Raw genomic sequence first — 25,894 nt, 5'->3', positions numbered from 1 at the left:
CGATACGTTATTAAAAAAATAAATAAGTCCAGTTGGTACGAGCTGTGGAGTACTACATGTGTTTCAGGGGTTTCCTATGTCTGCAATATGCCGACATGGATACAGAGTAGTGGAAGTTGCTGCATAATTTGGTGACCGTAAAATGAAATATCAAAGGAGTGCAAAAGTTTATTCAGCAGACAGAATATACAAAATGTGTTGTAGTTACCTTCCATGTACAGTGTTATCCTTATGCCTCACTCTGTATAAGACTTTCAAATAGAATTTAGAAATGAAAACTAAAATTAGGAGTACCTGGAATTATCAGTGCTGGACAGCCACCGGTAAGTGACACATGTAGGTGAATGTTGTATGTACACCAGGGCACACTAGGATTTCTAGGGTATTCGTGTGATTTGAGCAGACCGCTGCATGTAGTCACTGTATAGAGTAGGGTATGGTTCTTAGTTTGAACTTTGACAATACATGAAGAATATTGATATCGCCTTTCAGAGAGAGAATGTAATCTCGGTTGGTTGTTTTTTTTAAAAATGAAACGATCCCCTGGTATTACGTATACAATCATCTTACCCTTAGTTCTATAGTTGCTGCAGAGCTTTCATTTTTTTAATAAAGTACAGCCAGAGTAATCCTCTAGGTGCACTGTGCAGTTATCACACATGACATAAATATCATCTATCAACCTACCTGTGCCACCCCCAGTGCCACCAGTCCCTGGGGTATTATGTCTGAAGGGCAGGAGTACCTGTGATAGAACTTATGTGATATTTTAGAGCCACTGTACTGAGAGCTGGCAGTCTGATGTCACAGGAAGTGTTGCTGGAGCACACTGAGCCTGCTCCTGCCAGTACTTGGGATGTGCTCGCGAATATTCATAATGGCCAGAAGATGGCTATGCAGACATATACAAAGAGAATATAGAAGAAATGATACAGCTGTAACACAGTAAATGTAACCTGTTTTGTTCTATACTGTTTGCTCATATATAATTATATTATGTATAACATATATTAATGCGCAGTTTTGTGTCGGTGACCTAGAAAGCACCGTAAACCATCAATTGGCAGCAAAGACCTATTCTCATGTTTTTTGTTAAGGATTTTATACCACCCTGCTTCTATGACGCTGCTTGTAGCAGTCCAGTAGTCTTTGGCGGCAGTGTGTTATAAATATCTATATTGTATATGCTATACAACGAAGAAGTAAACAAAAGTAGTACATCTGTCGTGTTGCTTTGATAGTCATGAGTGACTTGCAACCCCCAAATTCCACCCCAATGTGTACAACCCTTAGGAAGCATTGTCTGGTAGCTGAATGGTGATGTTCAAACTGTACAGTAAACAGGTGTCTGAAAACTGGTGAAAAGGTGATGTATATAGCAACCCATTTTTGCAGTAAATGAAAGCTGACTATTGGTATCTATTGAAACTAGTGCACTGCAGGGGGTTGGGTTATGTAAGAGCGAAGCACCGGTGGGGTTATTGTTATTGGAGCACTGCAGAGGTGGGGCTATGTTATATTATAGCAGGGGGTTAGAGTTATATGTTATTATATAAGAGCAGTGCAGGGGGTGTTATATTACAGCAGGGTGTAGGGATATATTAGGGAACATCAGTGCTGGGGTATTATTTGCATGTTATAATAGATCAGATGAGTGGGGCCTCTGCAGATAATGTCATGTTGCTGTATATACGGGGTGTAGGGGACACGTCAGTGTAATAATATCCAGATGTCTACAATACACGAGCCGCACCCCCGGCGGATAATGGTACGGCTCGGCGCATCCTCCCCGCTATAGCAGTGGTACAGTCCGTGTTCTCAGCTCAACATAACCCCGCCCCTCCGTATCCATGGAAACCGCTACAGCGTCCTGCACACTCCGTGCTCACTGAGCGCTGCGACCGGGAGCCGAGGTGAGTGTGAGTGACCCTGACCCGTACTGAGGGGAGTGAGTGTGACCCTGCCCGGTACTGAGGAAAGTGAGTGTGAGTGACCCTGCCCAGTTCTGAGGGGTGTGAGTGACCCTGCCCAGTTCTGAGGGGTGTGAGTGACCCTGCCCAGTTCTGAGGGGTGTGAGTGGCCCTGACCCGTACTGAGGGGAGTGTGAGTGACCCTGCATAGTTCTGAGGGAAGTGAGTGTGAGTGACCCTTCCCGGTACTGAGGGGAGTGAGTGTGAGTGACCCTGCCTAGTTCTGAGGGGTGTAAGTGTGAGTGACCCTGCCCGGTACTGAGGGAAGTGAGTGTGAGTGACCCTGCCCAGTACTGAGGGGAGTGAGTGTGAGTGACCCTGCCCGGTACTGAGGGGAGTGAGTGTGAGTGACCCTGCCCAGTACTTAGGGGTGTGAGTGACCCTGCCTAGTTCTGAGGGAAGTGAGTGTGAGTGACCCTGCCCGGTACTGAGGGGAGTGAGTGTGAGGGACCCTGCCTAGTTCTGAGGGGAGTGAGTGACCCTGCCTAGTTCTGAGGGGTGTGAGTGTGAGGGACCCTGCCCGGTACTGAGGGGAGTGAGTGTGAGTGACCCTGCCCGGTACTGAGGGGAGTGAGTGTGAGTGACCCTGCCTAGTTCTGAGGGAAGTGCGTTACCCTACCTGGTACTGAGTGCAGTGTGAGTGAACCTGCCCTGTGAGTGCAGGTAGTGAGCAGTAAGTGGCAGATTACACATGTGTTATGTATATGTTGCACAGTAATCTCAGTGTGTACTGACGCTTGCTGTGCTCACTTCCCTGAGAATCTCCATTCTGCATATTTCTTATGCAATCCCACCACCCATTATACACAATCCTTAGTATTTGTCTTGTTCTACTATAGGTTTATAAATAGATGCATTTGTACAATTATAAAAATAAAAAAATCCTCTGCCTTGAAATGCCCATTGTCAGACAGATTGTGTACTCCACATATTCCTGTATGTTATTTAATCTCTGGTTTGCTAAACATCTGGTTGTCACCTGTTGGCCGACAGGTACAAGAACCCTATTTCCCCTCAGATACAATGGCTGATTTGGGCAGTCTGCGGTGTCACAACTGTAATATGATATTTCGCTCCTACCCTCTCCTGGATAAGCATAAAGAAAAGTTTTGCATTGGGAGCCAAATAGGGGATCCCACAATCCTCAGCTCCCGATACGTGGACCCGGTGACCCACATCCACTTGCCTGACAGAGACTTTCCACGGATGGCAGAGACCCCAGATTTCAAGGTAATGGGGCACAAACATTTTCAGGACAGTGTGTGTCTGATAGTGGTTATTCCTCTGCTCTGAGAACCTCGTCTGTGACGGCTCCATCCTGGGGAGACCTCCTAGCTCTAACCTCTCCCCACCCACCAGGGTGATACTTCAAGGGGCCCATTTAATGTAAAAAGCTATAGAATTTAATCCCCACCTTTCCTGTTAATCCAGGTGCATCAGGAGTCTGAATTATCGCTTCTCTGCCTTTTGGTTAAGACCAGGTGTCGATGTCCATGTACACAGTGAGGGTTAACGGTGCCCCATGTTACAGAGGTGCCATCGCCTGGTCCTCTGGAAATTCACTGCTGATGGGACTGCAGCCCCCTGACTGTGGACACCGTATGACTCGAGCACTCAGTACTTTTAACCACCTTTCATCACATTTCATTTCTTAGTCCTGGCCTTTTGGCTGGACCAGAATTATTTTTTTACCACTACCGGCCATTAGGCTGGGGCCTTTGGGTACTTTTGTATTTATTTATTTTTGGACACCTAGCACTTATCACTAAGCACTTTTTTCATGCTTTTCGTTTGTTGTGTGGTACGTTTTTTTGAGGGTTTTGGGTTAAGACTTTTATGGGCGACCCTCTCCCCAAATCATCGGAGGTTCCTCCCTTCTGGGGGAGCTGTAGAATTTGTTATGATCCCTAGTGAATTCAGGACACGACAATAGCAGTAAAGTGTCTTTATTTAGGCAAAATATGTGAAGAAGAATTGAGTTTGTGGAATATGCAGATTTCTGGTAGCAGAATAAACAGATATACTCCAATACACAATTATGAACAGGTGTGATGAATGGCAGGAATAGTCCACAGAAGCAACAGGTTCCAAGCAATGACAAATTCAGTTTAAATGCAGGGACAAGTATATTGAGTTACCCAATTGCCAGGGGGCACGAGGCTCCAGACTAAGGAGGCTGGATTCAGGATTCCAGATTGCCAGAGGCACGAGGCAGTCCAGGGAGGCAAACAGACTAGCTGAGTCCAGTGACCAGGCAGAGGTCAGGGCAACAAGATTTCAAGCAGAATCCAGTAGCCAGGCAGGGGTCAGGGTCACAAGCAAACAAGCAGGGTCCGATAATAAGGCAGAGGGTCACAACAGGACATCAGACAGCAGCAAAGCAAAACTGGAACAGGGATAAACAAGAGACAAGCAGCAGCCAGGTTTAAACGATGAACTGCACATAGCACAGATTGAGGCAGGTATTTGAAGCTGTGAGACAGGTGCAGTTCTAATCAGATAAAGAGATTAAGTCCTACAGGCATGGTGTAAAGTTTAGGGGCAGAAAAGCAGCACCTCTGGTGGATTTGAGGTACTGCTGCCACATACAAAGTATAAGCAGAGTCGTAACAGAATTACACTAGGGAAAGCTTTGGCCAACCTAGGGGAGATAGGGGCCTGCTCGAGCCTTGCGCCGGAGGTGGGTTTGAAGACCCTTGCCTCCTAAGGGGCCTTTGGCTCCAGAGGTCAGGAATGTCAAGGGGTCCTCCCTAGCCTCGGCAAAGGAGGGCATGAAGATCTCTTTTTTTTTTTTTTTTTTCCACCTGGTGGAGGTGAGCCTCAGACCCTTGTCCTTCACTGGGGCTTTTTGGCTCCTGGAAGATGTGGAGGAACGTTGTCCAAAGGACCAAACCTCCAGCACAGTGTGAGCATGGCACTCTGTCATTGGAGTCACACACCTAAAATAAAAATAAAGAATACAGGAAAATGCAATTTGCGGCTTCATACATCCAGCCTGTTTTCTCATACAAACTTTTCAGGTCTATTTCTGCAAAATGTCACCTTTTATAAATAAGGACAATACTTTTTCAGTTATTTATTCATTTCAACAAAGCACAGCTAGTGCAGTCATTTAAAATTGCGAGTTTCATTAGATGTACATTATATTATTAACAATAAAATATATTCAGAGTTGCAATAAATGTATCCTATATCATGCCTTGTCTAGGTGTTCTATTCTCTGTGATAATCATGTGAGTAATTTGCAGAGTAGTATTTTGACTGTTAGCTCTTCAGTACAGTGATCTCTTCCCACCTTCACATCATGATATTTACTGTGTGTTATTTGTTCCTTACGGGAACATTATACATGTTATAATACAACTCGGTCCTGTCATTTGTAGAGCACTGAAGTTCTCGGTGCAGAATGACGTTTGTTGTGTGTCATGCTGAACATACTGTATAGTCTGAACCTGTGATTTTTGCGCTCTGTAGACACGGGACAGCATTGCCCGTCTGAGGGCGAGAGAGAACCTCCTGAATGACCGGGAGCAGCGTCTGACGGGCAGATTTGATGGGCAGCTGGGCAGCGTCTCAGACAGTAAAGCATTAAGGAGCCTGACTGATGAGGTAGGTAATGTGTGGCAGTAATTCACGTCCTGACCACTAGGGGGCATCATTTAACCAAAATGTGAGGGCCATAATGGAAAGGGTACCGACCCTCAGGATACACTATTTAGTAGGCAGCTGCCTCCTTTACATAATATAAGGGTGAGGATGAGACCAGAGTAAATATATTTGTATATTCTATATAATATAATTGCATATAACATATCTGTATATGATATAACTGTACGTAACATGTCTGTATATAATATACCTGTACGTAACATATCTGTATATAATATACCTGTATGTAACATATCTGTATATAATATACCTGTACGTAACATATCTGTATATAATATACCTGTATGTAACATATCTGTATATAATATACCTGTACGTAACATATCTGTATATAATATACCTGTACGTAACATATCTGTATATAATATACCTGTACGTAACATGTCTGTATATAATATAACTGTACATAACATATCTGTATATAATATAACTGTATATAACATGTCTGTATATAATATAACTGTATGTAACATGTCTGTATATAATATACCTGTATGTAACATATCTGTATATAATATAACTACGTAACATATCTGTATATAATATAACTGTACGTAACATATCTGTATATAATATAACTGTACGTAACATATCTGTATATAATATAACTGTATGTAACATGTCTGTGTATAATATAACTGTACGTAACATGTCTGTATATAATATAACTGTACATAACATATCTGTATATAATATAACTGTACGTAACATATCTGTATATAATATAACTGTACGTAACATATCTGTATATAATATAACTGTATGTAACATATCTGTATATAATATAACTGTACGTAACATATCTGTATAAAATATAACTGTATGTAACATGTCTGTATATAATATAACTGTATGTAACATGTCTGTATATAATATACCTGTATGTAACATATCTGTATATAATATAACTACGTAACATATCTGTATATAATATACCTGTACGTAACATATCTGTATATAATATAACTGTACATAACATATCTGTATATAATATAACTACGTAACATATCTGTATATAATATACCTGTACGTAACATATCTGTATATAATATAACTGTACGTAACATATCTGTATATAATATAACTACGTAACATATCTGTATATAATATAACTGTACGTAACATACCTGTACGTAACATATCTGTATATAATATAACTGTACGTAACATATCTGTATATAATATAACTACGTAACATATCTGTATATAATATACCTGTACGTAACATATCTGTATATAATATAACTGTACGTAACATATCTGTATATAATATAACTACGTAACATATCTGTATATAATATACCTGTACGTAACATATCTGTATATAATATAACTGTACGTAACATATCTGTATATAATATAACTACGTAACATATCTGTATATAATATACCTGTATGTAACATGTCTGTATATAATATAACTGTACATAACATGTCTGTATATAATATAACTACGTAACATATCTGTATATAATATAACTGTACGTAACATATCTGTATATAATATAACTGTACGTAACATATCTGTATAATATAACTGTACGTAACATGTCTGTGTATAATATAACTGTACGTAACATGTCTGTGTATAATATAACTGTACGTAACATGTCTGTATATAATATAACTGTACGTAACATATCTGTATATAATATAACTGTACGTAACATGTCTGTATATAATATAACTGTACGTAACATATCTGTATATAATATAACTGTACGTAACATATCTGTATATAATATAACTGTACGTAACATATCTGTATTTAATATAACTGTACGTAACATATCTGTATATAATATAACTGTACGTAACATGTCTGTATATAATATAACTGTATGTAACATGTCTGTACATCGCCACCATGACACTGACATCTGTTGACCACTGACCAGAATATTTTTTCTCACTTTTCAGTTCCACAAGTTGAGGAAATCACTGGAGGTTTCTGTCCCGACCCTCCGGTCCTTCCAGCTGCAGGTAATGATGGACGGATGTTGGGACGACAGGGGAAAGACTGTAACAGTCTCCGCTCACGTAATTGTGTGTTTTTGGCCTGTGCCACTAGTACAGGTCAGAGTCATAATACATATTATACTACAGGCACCATAGCAGCACTACATATATCTGTGTGTAGATTGTATGTTCTCCCTGTGTTTGTGTGGGTTTCCTCCGGGTGCTCCGGTTTCCTCCCACATTCCAAAAACATACTGGTAGGTTAATTGTCTGCTATCAAATTAACCCTAGTCTGTGTGTGTGTGTGTGTGTGTGTGTGTGTGTGTGTATTTCTCTCTGTCTGTCTGTGTGTGTATGTTAGGGAATTTAGACTGTAAGCCCAATGGGGCAGGGACTGATGTGAGTGAGTTCTCTGTACAGCGCTGCGGAATTAGTGGCGCTATATAAATAGCTGCTGATGATGATGATATATCACTCATATCTGTAATGGGATAAGACGACTATAAAACATTATATAAAATGGGGATCCTCTGTATACAGAAAGCTCTGGATAGTGAGGAGGCTACATAGGAGAGAGTGTAATAAGCCGCTGATCTCCTAGAAACCGGAGCATGTGTGTACACAGTACACAGATCATGTTATTATGTAGACACGCTACAAAACGTGCTGCATTTATATGAGCTTTCCTCACTTGTAGTGGTTAGACAGACATCGATACGTGATTGTACACATTCATATAAGATTGGATATATATTCAAATCCCATAGGACATACATTGCTATTAAATAGGGTACATGTCCATACTACATAGTCTACATATAGATATAACATAGGATATACATTGCTATTAAATAGGGTACATGTCCATACTACATAGTCTACATATAGATATAACATAGGATATACATTGATATTAAATAGGGTACATGTTCATACTACATAGTCTACATATAGATATAACATAGGATATACATTGATATTAAATAGGGTACATGTTCATACTACATAGTCTACATATAGATATAACATGGGATATACATTGATATTAAATAGGGTACATGTTCATACTACATAGTCTACATATAGATATAGCATAGGATATACACTGAAACGACATAGCATACACGTTACTATTACACAATGCTGTGTCGCACAGCACGTACCATAGTGACTATTTCCTGGACTTTCTATTGACAACAACGGTTGTTTTCCACTGTTATTTTGTGTAGGGTGACTCCGGCCTCTCCTCGCAGTGGGATAGAGAGTACCGGGAGCGCATGCAGGACGTAGCGGAAGCACATGAACGACACCTGGCCGATATCCAGGCTCGAAATCATGCCCTGGAAATTCAGAGAGAGGGTAAGTACCGGCTTTATATTCACATTGCCCTAAAACAGACAAATAACTGCAACGAGGAGCAGTGTTCAGAGAGGGTCTGTTGGGCTTATACAGCTTGAAATTATTGCAAATGATATATATAACAATTATATGCCGCTATTATTAATATTATTATTAATGTTATTATTTATATGGCCAAGTTCCTTATATAATAAAACTTGTAGCGCGTTATTGTGCTGTATCCGCCTTCTGTATGTCACAGAAATATGTGAAATATTACCAGGCATCTTGTATTTTTGTTTCTGCGGCAGAAATCCGCCAGCGCCTGTCAGACGTCACCAGCAACGGCAGCTCGACCAATCACATTGAGCAGATGCTGCTGGAGTTAAAGGCCCAGGAAGAGAAGAACCAGCTGGCCCTAGATGCTCTGAGAGACCAGGTCGGCCTCATCCAGTCCGAGAACAGGTACCATTGTGGGCATGATACCAGTATGATGGTACAGCATTGCCTGGGGACTCACTGGGATACTGTATAATACACGGAACATTGTGCTTCCTTCTGTAAATGATATATTACAAGTGTCAGTTCTGTTTGCTGCCTGAGTGACGCCAAAATATCCTTATAATCCACCTTAGGCCGTGTTGTACTTCAGGAGAGTTTTTAACGTTATCGACTCATAGTGGAAGCTGACATTTTGTGGGTGGAACCACTATTATGAGATGCAGCCAATCAAATCACCAGGAACTAGTGACATCACTGAAGCTGTATTCTCATATATATTGGTCCAGCTCATACACTGCCTGCCTCCACTGTGTGTATGTAATGTATGTACTACATTAATTATGTCTCTAACTGTAGCTCTATATTCTACGGTAGATTTGCATTTCCTGTGTATAATGGTGATGTCATATATGTTACTATCCCTTATAGGGCCAAAGCAGAGAAAACCGATAAGGAACGTCCCACCAGCAGCTCGGTGATGAAGGACAAAGCTTCTCTGACCTTTATTCCCTTCCCCCTCCATGGGAGCCGACTCTCTTCTGAGATCAGGTACTAGACCTTCAGTACCCCAAATACTTATCCTTCATCCTCCTGTCATCATCAGCAAGTATTTATATAGCACCAGCAAATTGCGTAGCGGTTTACATTTGGGACAAACCATTATAAACAATACTGGGTAAAACAGACAAAGAGGTAAGAGGGTGCTCCCCGCAAGCTTACAATCTATGGGTCAATGGGAGTCAGATACATGAGGTTACATCTACATACTGCATATTGGTCCAGCCAGACTGCAAAGGATAAAAAGTGATTTGTATGTTATGTGATTGTCACACAGCAATGTTGGTCCGAGGTCAGAGGGTTTTTGTGTTGTGTATGTAGTGTAAACGTCCATTCCTAAAGCGTCTGCACTCACCATTTTATGTGTAACGATAATCTCTTATTAAAGGGATATAAATACTGTTTATATTGTATAATATCAATGGTACAATGTATATATTTTATTTTTCTACAAAGGTAAACTGTATGTACAGAAGTCACTCTGCACATTTAATCTTGTTTGTCTATATAATTATATATACTAGAGAAACCCGGCGGTAACCGCCATAAATTAAACTGAAATGTAATGACTAAATTACTTTATTAACAGAATTCATTAACTTTTTTATACACTACATTACATGTAGAAATTTGAGCAAAGGAGTATAATGCATAAATAACTATATTATCAATCACTATATTAAAGGAACTAAAGAATTTCTGATATGTGTGGCTGCAAATAACTGTCACAGTTTCCAGACCACCCAGCAGATCACAGTTTCCAGACCACCCAGCAGGTGCACAGGTGTATTGCCAACTGTCACATTTTCCAGAGGATAATGGTTTTCCAGAGGATAGCTTTAAATGGCAATAACTTCGAAACGATGCAACCGATTTGGTATAAGATGTGCCCTGCTCAGACAATGGCATCATAGAAATAAGTCACTCATAAAAGTTGTACTTATGTTATTAATATATCGATATTTACATTAGACAGTATAAACAATATTTTCTTTTAAAGTACTCCAAAATGCAGAAGCCCCTGGTGTCCAGATTATCATGAATAATATGATACATGACATTATGTAACGTTTGAATCCAGCAGATTACAATTGTTCCTTTCATCACAAATAGCTGTATAGACCTTATAGGTTTTAAAACAAGTAAAGTTTCTGTATAATTTCCTTTTCCTGAAAACCTTAACAGCAAACATCTAAAATAGAGAAATATATTGACAGATGGCCGGGGTGATATCAGTACTATGTTATATCCTAAAGGGAGAGTTTGTTGTTAGTCTCAGCTGCAATCTCCTGTGTATTCTGATCACACATCACTTACTGAATAAGGGAAGAGCCATTGTCAGGTGTCAGTAACGTTCCTTGTGGTCGCCCTATTCAGTGCCCTGCAGATGGCCTACGTCCAAGGTGGAGGAGGTGACCCGTCTGTCCTAGCACAGATGAGGGACCTGCAAGCCGAGGTTTTAGCATTTGAAGAAATGTCCCACAAACAGGATCGGAAGGAGAAGAAAAAGAAGCGTAAGTATAAACGTGTCCTATATGTATAAAATATAGAATCTGTCAATGTACTGGACGGCACCCACTGTGTGAAGATCCGTGTAGCTGGTATACAGAGTGGTGTATACACTGTTACTCCTCGTGTCTGTGTGAGACGTAGCTGTAATAAATAAACATTCAGCTCTACGTGACCCAGGTTACGCAGCATTAGGGGGGCACTGGGCAGAAGACCCCCTTAACAGAACGATGCCCCCCACCCCTCCCCATCCTCATCTAAGTTTTTTATTTCAGTATTATTCTACCTGGTGTTTAGGGTTTGTGGACATATTAAACCACATGTCCCTTTCAGATCTGTTTATTCGGGTACATTATTCATACATAATAAGCACTGCATTATTTAATGCATCACATGTTTTTAGTTGTTTTATCCTTTGTTTATGCTTTCTATGCCTATTATTCTGCATGTAAACCATATGTTAAAATAGATTAAAAAAAACACGTATTATGCATTTTTCGATCCAAAAATAAATATTAAACGGTGCAGTAAGCTGAGTTTCTTTAAAACAGGACAAAAGAGCATTGTTTATGGATTCATCTTACCATTTGCTGTGTGTTGGTGCAGTTATGGTTGACATAAGACCTGCCTTGTTTACAGGACACGATGGCGCTCCGCGGGCGCTGGATGTGGAGCTGATGGCGGTGGAGATGGAGAATCGGCGTCTGGAGGAGGAAATCTTCAACTTAAAGCTACAGCAGAGCAGGAAAAAGGCGAATAACGGTAAATCCGGTGTATTAATGTTTCTGCTGTTCTTTATATGCTACATGTAACAATATAGTCTCTAAATGTGAGAGAAACAACTTGTGTTTAAATTGAAAAGCTGATACTCAAAATCGGGAAAGACATTCTTTCTTTCTTTTTTTTTTTTTTTTTATAATAATAAACCATTAATTTAAAAATTAAATTAGCTTTCAGTTCCCTACACCCAGGCTCGCAAGATGCAGCAGCCTTCTAGGAACTTTTTAAAGGAAAACATGCATGTAGGTAGCCCAGTGACTGGCCCAGCGCAAGGTAGCCCACTATGGGGACCGGTCCACTATGATGCCCAGCCAGCCCTTGCCCTCATCCAGGAACTGCAGGTCATTTTATGCAAATTATTCTAATCTGTTCTAGTCTAGATATCGTCTTCTGTGATTGCTAAACAAGGAGACAGTAAATAGATTGCTGGAAATGGAATGAGATGAAGCTGTTAAGAAAAACAAAAAGATGCTTCTGAAGAATAGTGTCGTAGTCATAAATATGAAGGTTTTTATCATGGAAAATTTTAAAGGCCAATCCCTAAAAGGTTGTAATCTCGAAGCTTCTCGCTGACTTACAGAGAACAGTAGCGCTATTTCTCTCCGCCGCACCAAGCCGGGTGCAAATCAACCCCCTTCCCCTCCCTTCTGCATCACTAACTTAGTGTCGGGCTATAGAGGGGTCACACTGACGTACCGGACATTGGTGTGATGCAGAAATGGGGGACACGAAAAAGAAATGAAATGTGATAAAATCTAGTTTCTGGCCCATAGTACATGGCGAGGAAGCAACGTTAATATGTCCCTATCTTATTTCAGGCCTGCATCCTCTGCCTCCTTATTAACGGACAGCAGGAATATTGTCACGGACAGGACCCCAAACACCAGGCGCCGCTTCCCCCCACTTATATGAAGAACCGTTCCCCGCTATCTGTAGGAGTCTTATTTCTGCACCAATCTTTATTTTAAGATCTCCAAAAATTTGTAGCATAGTGTGAGACCATTAAAAGAGGTTTTATGTTGATAATACTGCTCTGATGTCACCATGTTTTCTCGTGCTGTAATCCACCAATGGTTTGATTATTATCTATATTACACCAGACACCTCCGGCATCAAGAACAGATTTACAAATGTCCCAACATTGAACGGCTACAAATACACAAGAATGATTACGAGAGGATTGTGTTTTCCTTGTGTTTATCTTGGTGGAGTTTCTCATAACGATCATCATAAATATGACAAGTAACCTGAACGTACACCAAGCAGCTTATAATCTACACCTTTAAGAACCAGTCATCCTTATAAGCCAATGGAGGAGCTTATTCCTTGTGATCTATTCCTTAGATCCAAAGAGTATTGAAGGACATGGGATGGGATCTGTGTGCTAAAGAGTGACTGTGCCAAAGAATAGATAATACCTAATACAGAGTATAGTCACCCTGTGACCTATACAAACATTTATTTACAACTTCCTAAACTATGACAGAATGTAACGGTAACTGTAACTTTCCATGAAAGGCTTCTCTCTGTAGTGATCTTATAGACAGAAGTCTGGCAGGCAGAGAAAAACTGCTTCCCCCAATAATAACAGGGACAGTTACATAAGGTGTGGAGGAATAATGGCTGGAAGGATATCAGTGCAGAGGATATTGGGGTGTCATCGCACCTTGTAGAGGATATTGGGGTGTCATTGGACCTTGTAGAGGATATTGGGGTGTCATCGCACCTTGTAGATGATATTGGGGTGTCATCGTACCTTGTAGAGGATATTTGGGTGTCATCGCACCTTGTAGATGATATTGGGGTGTCATCGTACCTTGTAGAGGATATTTGGGTGTCATCGCACCTTGTAGGAGATGTTGGGGTGTCATCGTACCTTGTAGATAATGTTGGGGTGTCACCACACCTTGTAGGAGATGTTGGGGTGTCACTACACCTTGTAGGAGATGTTGGGGTGTCAACGCACCTTGTAGGAGATGTTGGGGTGCCACTGCACCTTGTAGGAGATGTTGGGGTGTCATTGCACCTTGTAGGAGATGTTGGGGTGCCATTGCACCATGTAGGAGATGTTGGGGTGTCACTGCACCTTGTAGGAGATGTTGGGGTGTCATCGCACCTTGTAGGAGATGTTGGGGTACCATTGCACCTTGTAGGAGATGTTGGGGTGTCATCGCACCTTGTAGGAGATGTTGGGGTGCCACTGCACCTTGTAGGAGATGTTGGGGTGTCCTCGCACCTTGTAGAAGATGTTGGGGTGTCATCACACAAGTTATTATTATGGATTCTGTTCTATAGACAGATATGGGGTCCTGGTCTCTTGGGATCTTGTATTACATTGCTTACATTGAAATGTATTTTTGAAATGTTGAGTACCGGTAAGTGTTGAGTATAATAAACATTCAAGCTCTTTAAAAAGCCAAGCGGGTGTCAATTCAGTTGTCATAAGGATACAATAAGCATTAAACAGTGAGGATGTGTGACTCTCCATATTATCAGTTACAAAGGTTATCTCACAATGAAGATATTTTTGTGGTTTGTCCTTATAACTGTATAATAGACGTATATATTACATTACATAACCTGGGTCATGATGTCATATATTTTACATTTCGCTGATTGTATTTAGCAGTGTTTATAGCTATTTATAAAGCACTGACATGTTCTGCAGCCGATACGCCAGGGCCTGTGTAGTAAGTAGTATTTATACACATACAGGTCCGCATAATGGTGGGAGGTGTACATAAGATCATGTGACCTGTGCCAGCCAATTAGTGAGCACATAAATGTCTGTCAATCAGAATCTGCTGAAGAAGCAGCTGTATTACTGGAATAACAAACAAACCTCACTAGTTCCAGGTGTCTGCACTCGGCTCTCAGTATTAATTACTGAGCAATTAACTCTACACCAGAACTATATAATTACCACGTGGAACATCCAGTTTCCCTGCTTGTAATGTTTGTTATATCACATAAGAGTGAGTCTTACACTTATATAATGCCTGGAAACACACAACATATATTATCTCTATAGGAAAACAATGGGATGCCGGTCGTACATCAAGGTGTGCAGAACAATTAAAAGGAAAAGTATCATCATAATTCTATAATTACAGTTAGAGATGATTTTTATTGTTGGAGCTGCAGCTGTTGTCACTGTTACTTTTCTCCTCCGCCTCTGTGACTGTCACCTTTCACTGTACACAGTAGGTATTAAATATTGTCATTAGTTAACACCCTGCGGGCAGGTAAAACAACCAGGGAACAGACGACTGTAGATATGGACTCGCCGGTTGTTGAAGACCAGTCTGTTAGACATAGACCTACATTAGGTGGCAGGTGGGTAAGAAAGTGTCAAACTGGGACTGTAGCACTAATCATGTTTTACCTTTTCTGGAATGAATAGAATCTATGTGGTGTGGGTGTTATAATCCTAGACATGTTATAACCACCATCTCGCTGTCCTTGAACATGTGGGCAGTCGTCTTCCTCTTTTCCCCTGTACTGGGTGGATATTCTGCTTGTGACCTCCCAGTGGGGTGCACACCCTGTTCACATCACTTGTAGGGGAGCGCTTATAAAAACCAGAACCTGCAAATGAGAGGATATTTTATTTTTTTACTACTATTGACGTAGGTTACAGTCCTACGTTTTTCAACCACCATGGAAAGTGCAGGCGCTGAAGATATTATAAATCTCCATGCTGTCAGCGGCGTTGGTGTAATTTAGGATTTTAAACTACATGATTACCTGTAGAAGTTATTTTCTGGATAAAGCGGGTGTATATTACAGATATCTTTAATTATTATTTATTTATTATTGTTATTATTTTTTAGATTTGGGTTTTTTGTTCTTAATAAACAGATATTTATTCGTTATTATAAGATATTTTTGTTAATGTTTAATCACAGACAGCAATACAAAGGTGGGTCAGGTTCTCCCAACATAAAGTATTGTGCGCTTCCTTGTCCTTAAATGCAAACTACAAGTGGAGACATATTACTGAAATAGCTTTATCTGTGTATATTGTATTTTCAGTACATATCAATTGTACAACTTGCGCTGACTCAAGATCACATTACAGTTGAGCGAATGAGGATAAACCGAGCACCATATTTACGAGGAAATTAATGTAGATGGTCTTACAATGGGCGGATGGCGGACTTGTAATTGATATCTATCCTTACTCCCTCCCACACTTCTCTGCTCAGACCGCAGCCACTTCCAGCTCTAAAGGTCCGGAATGTGTTGATCTCCTTGTAATGCGCTAGACCAGGGGTCAGGAATCTTTTTTACCTTTTACCCCCAAATATATTTAGATACGCCAACGTTACCCCCTTGATTTGAAAGGAAGGAAATCATATATTATTAATTATTGGAATTCAAAAATTTATTGAATCTATTCAAAATTTCTTTGAAAGCTTCAACTTCAAAACTTCAGGTTTTGGAGAAATGATGTTGCTTCATTTTGATACGAGAGCATCAATATTGGGGCATTTTGATGTCAGAGCAATTTGGATACAGTCTTCAGCGTCCGATCGATTTCTCTTCTTTGTTTTTATGTTCGTTAGAGTGGAAAATCCTTGTTCGCAAAGGTAGGTTGTTGCAAAAGGCAGCAACTTTTTGACTGCCTCCTCGTGCAATTTTGATGCCTTTGCAGCTGTTGACGTCTAAAAATATGACAGATCTGCTTTGTTTTCAAATGCAATACGTGCTTCATTATTACATTGAAGCTCAAGAAGTGCCTCTGCCAACCCCTGAGGCTCTTCTGGTACAACAGTAATGTCACATTTAAAGAGGTCTACAATCCAACTGACAGTATGTGAATCGGCAGCATTACCCCCAGGAATTTCATTTTTACCCCATTTGGGGTAATTTACCCCTGTTCCCTGACCACTGCGCTAGATGTACCATTAATCACGTGTGTGGACATACAGATATTTTGCCGCTCTACGTGACCTTTACTGCCTGAAATATAAAAGCAGAAAATATAAAAATCTTTGTTTTTCTTTATAAAATCATTATTCTTGGTGTCCTGTTTGCTATAAAACCTATACACATTTATCTCGGCCTGAGTACAATATAGTGATAACATTGTATTTAATGATACAAATGATTGCTTGGTTATATTACTTTCAAGAAACCGCATGTCCCATAGTATTTAGAGTTGAGTCTATAATAAATACTGAATGTTGTATGTTTAATAATCCGGTATGACTGGTAGATGAATTATATTAAAATATAGGCAATTGATGAGTTATATTAATATAGTATAGCCAATAGAATTATATAACTATAATGCAGGCAATGGATAGAATTATATTACTATAATGCAGACAATAGAATTATATTACTATAATACGGGCGAGGGATATAATTATATTACTATAAAACCTATAAAACGGGCGAGGGATGGTCAGCTGCCCGACTCATCTGTCTCTCATGCCGCTCCTCCTCTGCGTCCCCCCTCTGCCTTGCCTTACACTGGCTCCCCTTCCCCTACAGGATCCTTTTCAAACTCCTCACCACCACTTACAAGGCTCTCTCCCAGTCTACTGCCCCTTATATCTCTAACCTCCTCTCCATTCACACTCCTGCCCGCTCCCTGTACTCAACCAATGACCGTCGCCTCTCCTCCACTCTGATCACCTCTTCCCACTCCAGAATCCAAGACTTCTCCCGAGCTGCCCCCCTGCACTGGAACGACCTCCCACACTCCATCCATCTCGCTCCCAATCTGTGCTCCTTCAAACGAGCACTCAAAACTCATCTGTTCCTCAAAGCCTACCAACCATCCACTTAACCCCTAACCTCCTTCGCTCGTTCTCCCCTCTCTCCCCTGGCCCCTCTTTTCTCTCCCCCTTACTTCGATGGCTCCCTTTTGTGCCTGTTTTGTTCACCCTCCCTTAGGATGTAAGCTCGTATGAGCAGGGCCCCTCTCCCCTCCTGTCTCCATACCTGTCCTTCTGCTCCGTCTTTACCCCATATGTCTGCCCGGAGTTCCTGAAGTATTGGTACTTTGTGTTTATTGTTCTGTACTGTTATACCCTGTATGGTCTACTGTTTGTACTGTGTACGGCGCTGCGGAAACCTTGTGGCGCCTAACAAATAAATGATAATAATAATACTATAAAACGGGCGAGGGATTAAATTATATTACTATAATACTGTCCTCACACTTCCAGGGGACTCTGAGATCCAGGAGATGCAGCGAGAGCACCTCCAGCAGATGGCTCAGCTCCAGGCTGACATGGAGCTACTCAGACGGGACGTAAGGATGCCTCCACGGGGTGGCCATGGACCCCCACCCTTCCAACCTCCCCCCATGGCCCCTCCGCTACCACCACCCATTCACCCTTCTAGGCCACCGCTGGGAAGACCACAGCCTGCCATTGCCCTGGGGGCTCTGGTGAGTCTCCATGTCTAAGTACTATTAATAGGATAACGTCTAATGAGCACTTCTCACAGGATGAAGCATCACTCAGTGATTATTATATATTAATCTGATTACACCACGTTTACTGAAGCAGGTTTAAATTCAACACACACCTATTTTTTCTGCCATTTTTTTTTAATACTTTTTATTTTGTGTCTTTCATATTTTTAGCTAGTGCATTATGCAAATGAGGTGATAGGAGAAAGATTCAGTAGTCGATCTTTCTGTAAATCATCCGAGGGATCATGTGACGATCTGGACTATTAGTAAATGATGTCCGCTCTGCTTTCCTATTGGCCACATTCTGTTCAGTTATTTTGTAACTGAATATAAACTACATATAATGCACCAGTTACTGTGTATGTGTACAATGAACCTGTCCTGCAGGGAGTCATGTGGTATAACTACGACCTCTATTGTTTCAGGATTCAATGCGTCCTCAGAGCCCCCCAGGAAACAGACATATATTGGAGCCTCTCGATGCTTTGGGACCCGCGCCATACGACCCAGTGTAAGATTCGCACCCTGTCCATCCGATCAGGATCATAATATAATGGCTGTCTGCTTTTATAAGTCTCTATTAATTTACTAATATGAAATATTTGCACATTCAGCGTCGCCCTGCAGGTAACAAACCTCTGAACTGAATTTTACTGAGCCATATTGGAAGACTGTTCACAGGACATTGGTTGCTATTGGTAACAGCACCTAGTACTTCTAGGGCCTGAGTCATTAAGGCAAAAAAGGAGTTAATGTTCTCTGTGACAAACCATGTTACAATGCAAGGGGTGCAAATTAGTTTATTTTGCACATAAGTTAAATACTGGCTGTTTTTTCATCTAGCACACAAATACTTAATAACTTTTATTATTAAACTGAAATTTAAAGTTGATCTGGGACATGCCGTACCCCAACTATAAATCTGTCCCCACATTTTAAATTTACTTCCCGCTTCAATGCAACATGGTTTTGACCAGGTGCAAATGATACTCATTTTTTATGCTTTGCTCTCCTTAATGACTCAGGCCCCTAGTATCTAGTACTTCTCCTGGCATAAGACTGTACATTTACCATTGCGTTGGTTTAATTTAGCTTTGTCTCCTTCCTGGCGGCAGGGCCGGGTTTGTCATATTTTACGACTTCATACTGGGCTTGGAGCCAACGTACCAGAAGGTGCGGGTGCTGAGCGGCCTGTACAGCAACGGGCACAGAATGGGCCAATCTTCTTCCCTGCCGGATGCCCCGTGTGACATGTGGAATCCTTCTCAGCACCTGGCACATGCTTCCCGGGGGAACACAGCGATGTTATGTGCCAAACAGCCGATACCCAGGTACTCGTCGGATCACCTGACAATTCGTTGTATCCACCAATTACATCACTGCGCTGTGACATCACTTTCATTCTTATGTCACAGCTTCATCCGGCCTTATCAATATTACTTGGTTTCATGATCCTAATAACTTGATCAATGTCAGTGTATCTGATAACTTGTAGACACATCTTTCAAACTATGTATTTTAGGAAAAATTTGCAGTAGTTTCTTATATGCAGATTAAATGCTTTCAGTTATTGTGACATTAAAAACTCTGTACTGGTCATGAATAGCACTAAAATAGCCAACGTATGTTAAATTGCTTCACCATCCAATGGCCACAAGCTCCATCGTGTTTTTATATCACCTCTCTCCATCTCTCTTGTGGTCCTGTAAATATCTGTATTGCCCATTCTGTCTCCTGAATTAACCTTGTAAGTTAATCCTCTATTTGACTTAGGGTTCGGCCGAGTTCCTCCATTGCTCTAGTCATGGAGCTTCAAGCAGCCGGAGGATTCAATCCGTATGGTCAGGAGGTTCAGCACATGTCGTCTTGTGGGTGGACGAAGCTGGACTTGTTCGATCACCATAATCAGGTCCTTAGTGGGCGATGGAAGCTGCCGGTGAGAGCGTTACCGCTCCGGCCAGGCCTGAGCACAGGACAACTGAACGCGGTTCCTCAGGTAGTACGAGAGCGACCGACTAGACCAGTTACAGGTGACTACAGAAGAGAGGTAGATGATGCTTATTATGGTGGTGTGTCCACAGGTCGGGAAAGCAGAACTTTATCTTCGTGTTATCAACGGCAGGGACGGCAGGGACGCTGAACTGCAGGCGATGGCGGAGATAGATCCCAGGAATTCCCCGCTTTACCTCTATCCTCCATTGGTGAGTAACAGTCATGTGATGTCAACACCATAAAATGACATCATGATTAAACTAATGGATCGTTGATCCCAACATCTAAATGTATTTTTAGCTCGATTGTATCTCGGTGTGGAGCCCTTTTACAATGAGTCATTCTTTATGTTGGTGGAGGCGGCTGATTATTTGACACCTCAGCAAGTCTTAAAGATGCCCCCTGACTTGTAAAAACAGTCCTGAAAGTGGCGCTTAGTGCTCCCTTCATCCTACTTAGCAGTATGCTTCTCTCTGAAGCCTCATAGCGGCTTTGTCGACCCTCAGACTCAGCCGTCTGACGTTGCGTTTTGTAATATTGTTCCCAGGAGAAATGTGAACGTGTTGGTGGACACCTCGGATGAATAGTTAGTTGCAGCCACATCGGAGGCACCTGATGAGATTCTTCCGAGATGTCCCAGAAATCACAGTTCTTCTACAATTAATCACAAGACTGGATACAGCCCTTTTATAAACCATTCCTGCTTCCCAAATTCTTCCTTTAGAAAATTGTATTGGAGAAAAAAAGACAATTATCATTATTATCTGTATTTGTGCTCTAGTGTAAATGCTAACGACTGTTCTCCTATCCCCACACAGATCCCGGGCCCGTCCGTCTCCATCGGTGATAACCCAGCACCACTCCTGGCTCAGCAGCCCCCCGCCTCATTTCACCTATCCCCTTACACTGATTATATCGATCCACCCCCAGTCCAAGAGTTACCAAACCTGCAGAAACCCAGACAGAGGTGAGACCACGACCCCCGGCCCGATCTGTGCAGATCTCAGTCACTATCTGTGTTCATGCAACAGATACAAGTTTTGAGGCTATATCACATATTGCAGATCAGTGGATCATCATCCTCATTGATATACAATTCTTTTAACGTACTCCTCTGTATCAAGTTACCTGCTTAAGGCGCCTCCTAGCACAATGCTTAGGACTTGCAACCTTATTAAAAAACTAAGGATTGTGTACCACATAGACCATAAACGGCCCGTCAGTATATTGTGGTAGTCCCGTACTTCACATATAGATCTCAACTCCATGTATTCTGATACAGTGATGAATAGAGGAATGAAAAGGAAAAACAAATAAACAATAGTGCAATATTCTAAAATTTCTTGTGCGCAAACCACACTTATAACGTGTCTTTATACTGGAAACTTTTCTTTTGCAAAAATAATTGGTACGCAATTTTTTTTTTTAATGTGGTTGCAAGCCCTAAATATTGCAGTAGGAGGTGCTTTGTGTCCTTCTGTATGTTTCAGCAGATTTTATTTATATAAATATATATATATATAATATTATATGTCACTGAGGAGTTCTGTGGAAGCATGAGACTATGGGCTAATATCTGTAACACTTTACAGTAGGAGATACGTTGTTCCTTATTAATGCACAGATTTTCCTAATCAGCGTTGAAGAACTCACCATTTATAAGTGATGACTCGCTGTTTATACATACTGTATACATTACTTACAGGAGTACATACATTAACATCACTTGTGTGTTATAATGAAATATGTTACTTTATTGCCAATGCTTGAACAAAAAGTGAGGATTCTGCTACTGATATTGTAAGTTGTTGAACGTTGTAGAAATAAGACTTTATACATGTTTATGTCTCCTTTAAATTATTCTATTTCTGCATTTTGCGAGAGCTATTTTGTAATTACTGATAATATTCAGAATCAAAATAAATATTGTTTTAATAAAAAAGTTAAACTTACCAATATCAGCCTGGGCGTCATTGTGTTTTTCTGGGAGGGAAATATCAGCTGCTATTTTGTTAAAGCAGATATCCCACATAGAAGTTTTTATTTCTGTTAAGTAGCAAATTACTTTTTAATCATGCATCTGATGTCATTTTTCTTAGCAATCTTCCTACATATCATGATTTCTTTTTCAAAAGCTCTCTGGTTGGCAAACAAAAACTGTCTGCCAGACACAATCAGTCTGCTACACAGACACAGGCTCACAGCTCTTGGTGTGTCATGTGATGGCAGAGGGGGGAGGAGGAGGGTGTCACAGTGCACACAGAGTTCAGAGGCACATTCCAAAGCCTCTCTGCTCGCTACATCATGAGCCATGTGACTGTGGTTGCCATGGTAGTCCAGAATCATAAATCATTCATAGCAGCCTGAAGAAACAAAACACTGGAAAATGGTAAATACCAACATTCTTCATTTTTAATGGGATTGCTGCTTTAATTAATGTGTTAAAAGTTTCCTAATAGGCAGTAAGAAGCGATACTCAAAGGAAAAGCAAGAAATCAGTAGCTGATAAAGGCTAATGATGCTTCCATAATAAAGTCCTATAGATGTCATATAAACCTTAGTGCCAACGCTACACCGGTGTATATAAATATGCAGATTGTTTGCAGAGAGCAATTCTTCCGCAGTTATTTTCAAGCTAGCTTTGTAAGTGCAATTATCCTTATTTTTTGTGTTATCCCTGCACCTGATCTATTTTAGTTTCCTCCTTTCAGCGCTCTCCATAAACAATTCACACTCTGGTTATTGAACCAATTTCTTAGTAGCCCAGATCCATCAAAACACGAACGTTTTCTAGTTCACTAGTTCCCAACCTTGCGTTCTCTGTCTCTGTCTACATTTTATATAATCTAAAAAGAGGGTGGAACTTTCAGACTTTTGTTCTATTACCTCTGTGCTTTCTGATCTGCAGTTTCTCCTAATCACAGTGTCCGTCTGAGCATGCTCAGTCGAGCTCTCCAGTCCAGCAAGATCTGCAGAAGTAGTATGAAGCTGTTGTGAGAAGGTGGGGGAGGAACGTCAGGAACAGTGAACTGCATGCCAGGGCACAGTTACTCTGGCTGTGATTTCACTGTCAAAATCTATTACTTATACTGAGTCATGATCAAAATTAAAGGAGATCCAGAAAAACTAGGAAATATTACAATTGTATTCAATGTACATTAAATATTTCATCTGTAAAAGATTGTATTTATTACATCTTGGGTTATGTCTATGAAAGATATTGAGTGTGTCTATATATAAGTCCGTTTGTATTTCTATACGTAAAAAAACTTTCACAAGAAATCTAGTTTATATCCTTCTTCGTGTAACTGCTTTGAAAGCTTCAAGTGCAGATTCCGGCGACATTGTGGAATAACTATTATGAGGAAAAAGAAATGTTCAAAATTATGACAAAATTACATTTTCCTGTACAATAAAAGTTATTTTATATAGATAAATAGATGGATGAGATGGTGGAAGCTGGAGGATTATAAAGACTGATCACATTGAATAATCATCGTCTGTGTACATTTTAGTAGGATATAACCCCGGGGCCAAGTTAGTGGACCCCAGTAACATGTTTAGCACAAGTGAAACAAGTTATAACTCTCAAAATTATTAACCAAATATTTTGAAATAAATAATTGAGCGGCTGATAACAACCACACAATCCATATAGTCCGCTCATTTTTATTCCGAAAACCTCAGACCCATTTAATCCTTAGGTCATTTTATTCCAGATTTAGGATAGTCTCTCTCCCAAACATTCCCCTGCAGGGACAATAACCCACAGTCTGTGTCCCCTATAACTGAAGGAGAAATGTAAATATTGTAGATTATTGTGTATTTGATGCTAAAACCAACATATCACTTTTCACTCTACAGAGACCCCCCCCGAAAACTAGGTCTAATAGTGGACTCTGCCCCCTTGGTGTTATCACTGATCGTAGTTTGTCTCTGTGTTTCAGAGATAACATTATGGCGGAGAAAGGCCAGTTAGACGCTTCTGGAGGAGGGAAGAGAGTGGGATTTATTATAGACAGAGTAACGGACGCCCCTCCCGGTGACGGGACACTGCGGCTGACCGGATATCACATGAACACCGGTCAGGTAAGTGTAGCAGTCACCCAAAAAACATTTTTGTATACCAAATATCCACTCGTTTACTGATAGACTAATTACACAGTAACTTACTGCAGCAGACGTCAAATTTTAAATTCATATACAATCTCTCGGTGGAATTCACAAACATCTCTTCATAAAAATGTAATCAGTCTTCTTATTAACATGACAATCACATAGATATTTACACTGTTTTGTGAAATTTATTTTTTTACAAAACAATTTTTAAACAGTTTTTAGTTTTTACTGTTTAAAATTTTATTTACACTAAAATGCTATAAAAGGTTATTTTTATTTCTATAGTTATTAATGACGTTCATGTTTTGATGGACCTGAGATATATGTGTATTGTAGCAACAAACTAATGTCTGAGAGTTAGCACAGTAATAACCCCCATCTGATGTTCACACAGCAGAGTATTTAGCGGGATATAGAGGACTCTTTCGTGAGCTTGATGAGTCTGGCTGATTGTGCTGGAAGGCTCAAAGTGGGGGCTAAGTAGGAGCCAAGTGTCCAAGGTGTATGATGCTTCCGAACTTGCTTGCTTGCTATACTGACTTTGCCAGTCAGTACAGCCAGTGAGTAGAACACCAATATTATTTAATAATAATAATCCAAAATCATTTTTTTGTAAAGGAAAAATCATTAAAACACAGGTGATAAGTTTGTGAGTTCCAATGTGGAGGATTATATTTTAGTATTTGATTTTCACTTTAATTAAGTTTATGAAAATTAATGAAGCAATAAAAATTTGTGTGTTCATGAAAATTGCTACTCACATATTTAAAGTATACAGGATATACCGAGGCCTTGAGGAGAGATCCAATATACAGCTAATTAATGTTCAATTAAGGAATAAAAATCAGTGCCCTGGTCTGTTGCAAACTTATAATCTATATCTATATTCCCTCCAATTAATAATGTTATGGGTTATCACAATATTGTCAATCTTCCACTTATTCCAAAAAAAACAGCAAATGAATGTGGGTTTCAGAGTATTTATACAACAAACTCAAACACTGTAATTGATATTAAAATCCTACATTTAAGCAATAATTAAAACCAGTAATATAAAAAATAAATG

General features: G+C 40.3%; 2 protein-coding genes across 2 annotated transcripts in view; one reads left to right on the top strand and one right to left on the bottom strand.

Moving 5' to 3' along the window:
• TMEM69 (transmembrane protein 69) overlaps positions 1-25,894 on the bottom strand; it is a 58,994-nt gene that overhangs the window by 21,838 nt on the left and 11,262 nt on the right. The gene's annotated exons all lie outside the window — the stretch shown is intronic.
• CCDC17 (coiled-coil domain containing 17) overlaps positions 1,663-25,894 on the top strand; it is a 40,968-nt gene continuing 16,736 nt past the window's right edge. Inside the window, exons 1-16 of the mRNA XM_075181651.1 lie at positions 1,663-1,913; positions 2,964-3,200; positions 5,445-5,579; positions 7,560-7,622; positions 8,828-8,957; positions 9,248-9,401; positions 9,867-9,986; positions 11,373-11,509; positions 12,144-12,266; positions 18,467-18,690; positions 19,143-19,228; positions 19,833-20,048; positions 20,491-20,713; positions 20,799-20,918; positions 21,528-21,676; positions 24,657-24,798. Of these exons, the coding sequence (XP_075037752.1) occupies positions 2,994-3,200; positions 5,445-5,579; positions 7,560-7,622; positions 8,828-8,957; positions 9,248-9,401; positions 9,867-9,986; positions 11,373-11,509; positions 12,144-12,266; positions 18,467-18,690; positions 19,143-19,228; positions 19,833-20,048; positions 20,491-20,713; positions 20,799-20,918; positions 21,528-21,676; positions 24,657-24,798 (2,229 nt within the window). The 5' untranslated portion in view covers positions 1,663-1,913; positions 2,964-2,993. The remainder of the gene's footprint in view (positions 1,914-2,963; positions 3,201-5,444; positions 5,580-7,559; positions 7,623-8,827; positions 8,958-9,247; positions 9,402-9,866; positions 9,987-11,372; positions 11,510-12,143; positions 12,267-18,466; positions 18,691-19,142; positions 19,229-19,832; positions 20,049-20,490; positions 20,714-20,798; positions 20,919-21,527; positions 21,677-24,656; positions 24,799-25,894) is intronic.

This window comes from Mixophyes fleayi, chromosome 8 (assembly GCF_038048845.1).
Source record: "Mixophyes fleayi isolate aMixFle1 chromosome 8, aMixFle1.hap1, whole genome shotgun sequence".
In the NCBI taxonomy this organism is placed as follows: domain Eukaryota; kingdom Metazoa; phylum Chordata; class Amphibia; order Anura; family Limnodynastidae; genus Mixophyes; species Mixophyes fleayi.
The sequence above is the reverse complement of the archived record's forward strand: the minus strand, read 5'-3'. Positions and strand labels throughout refer to the sequence as shown.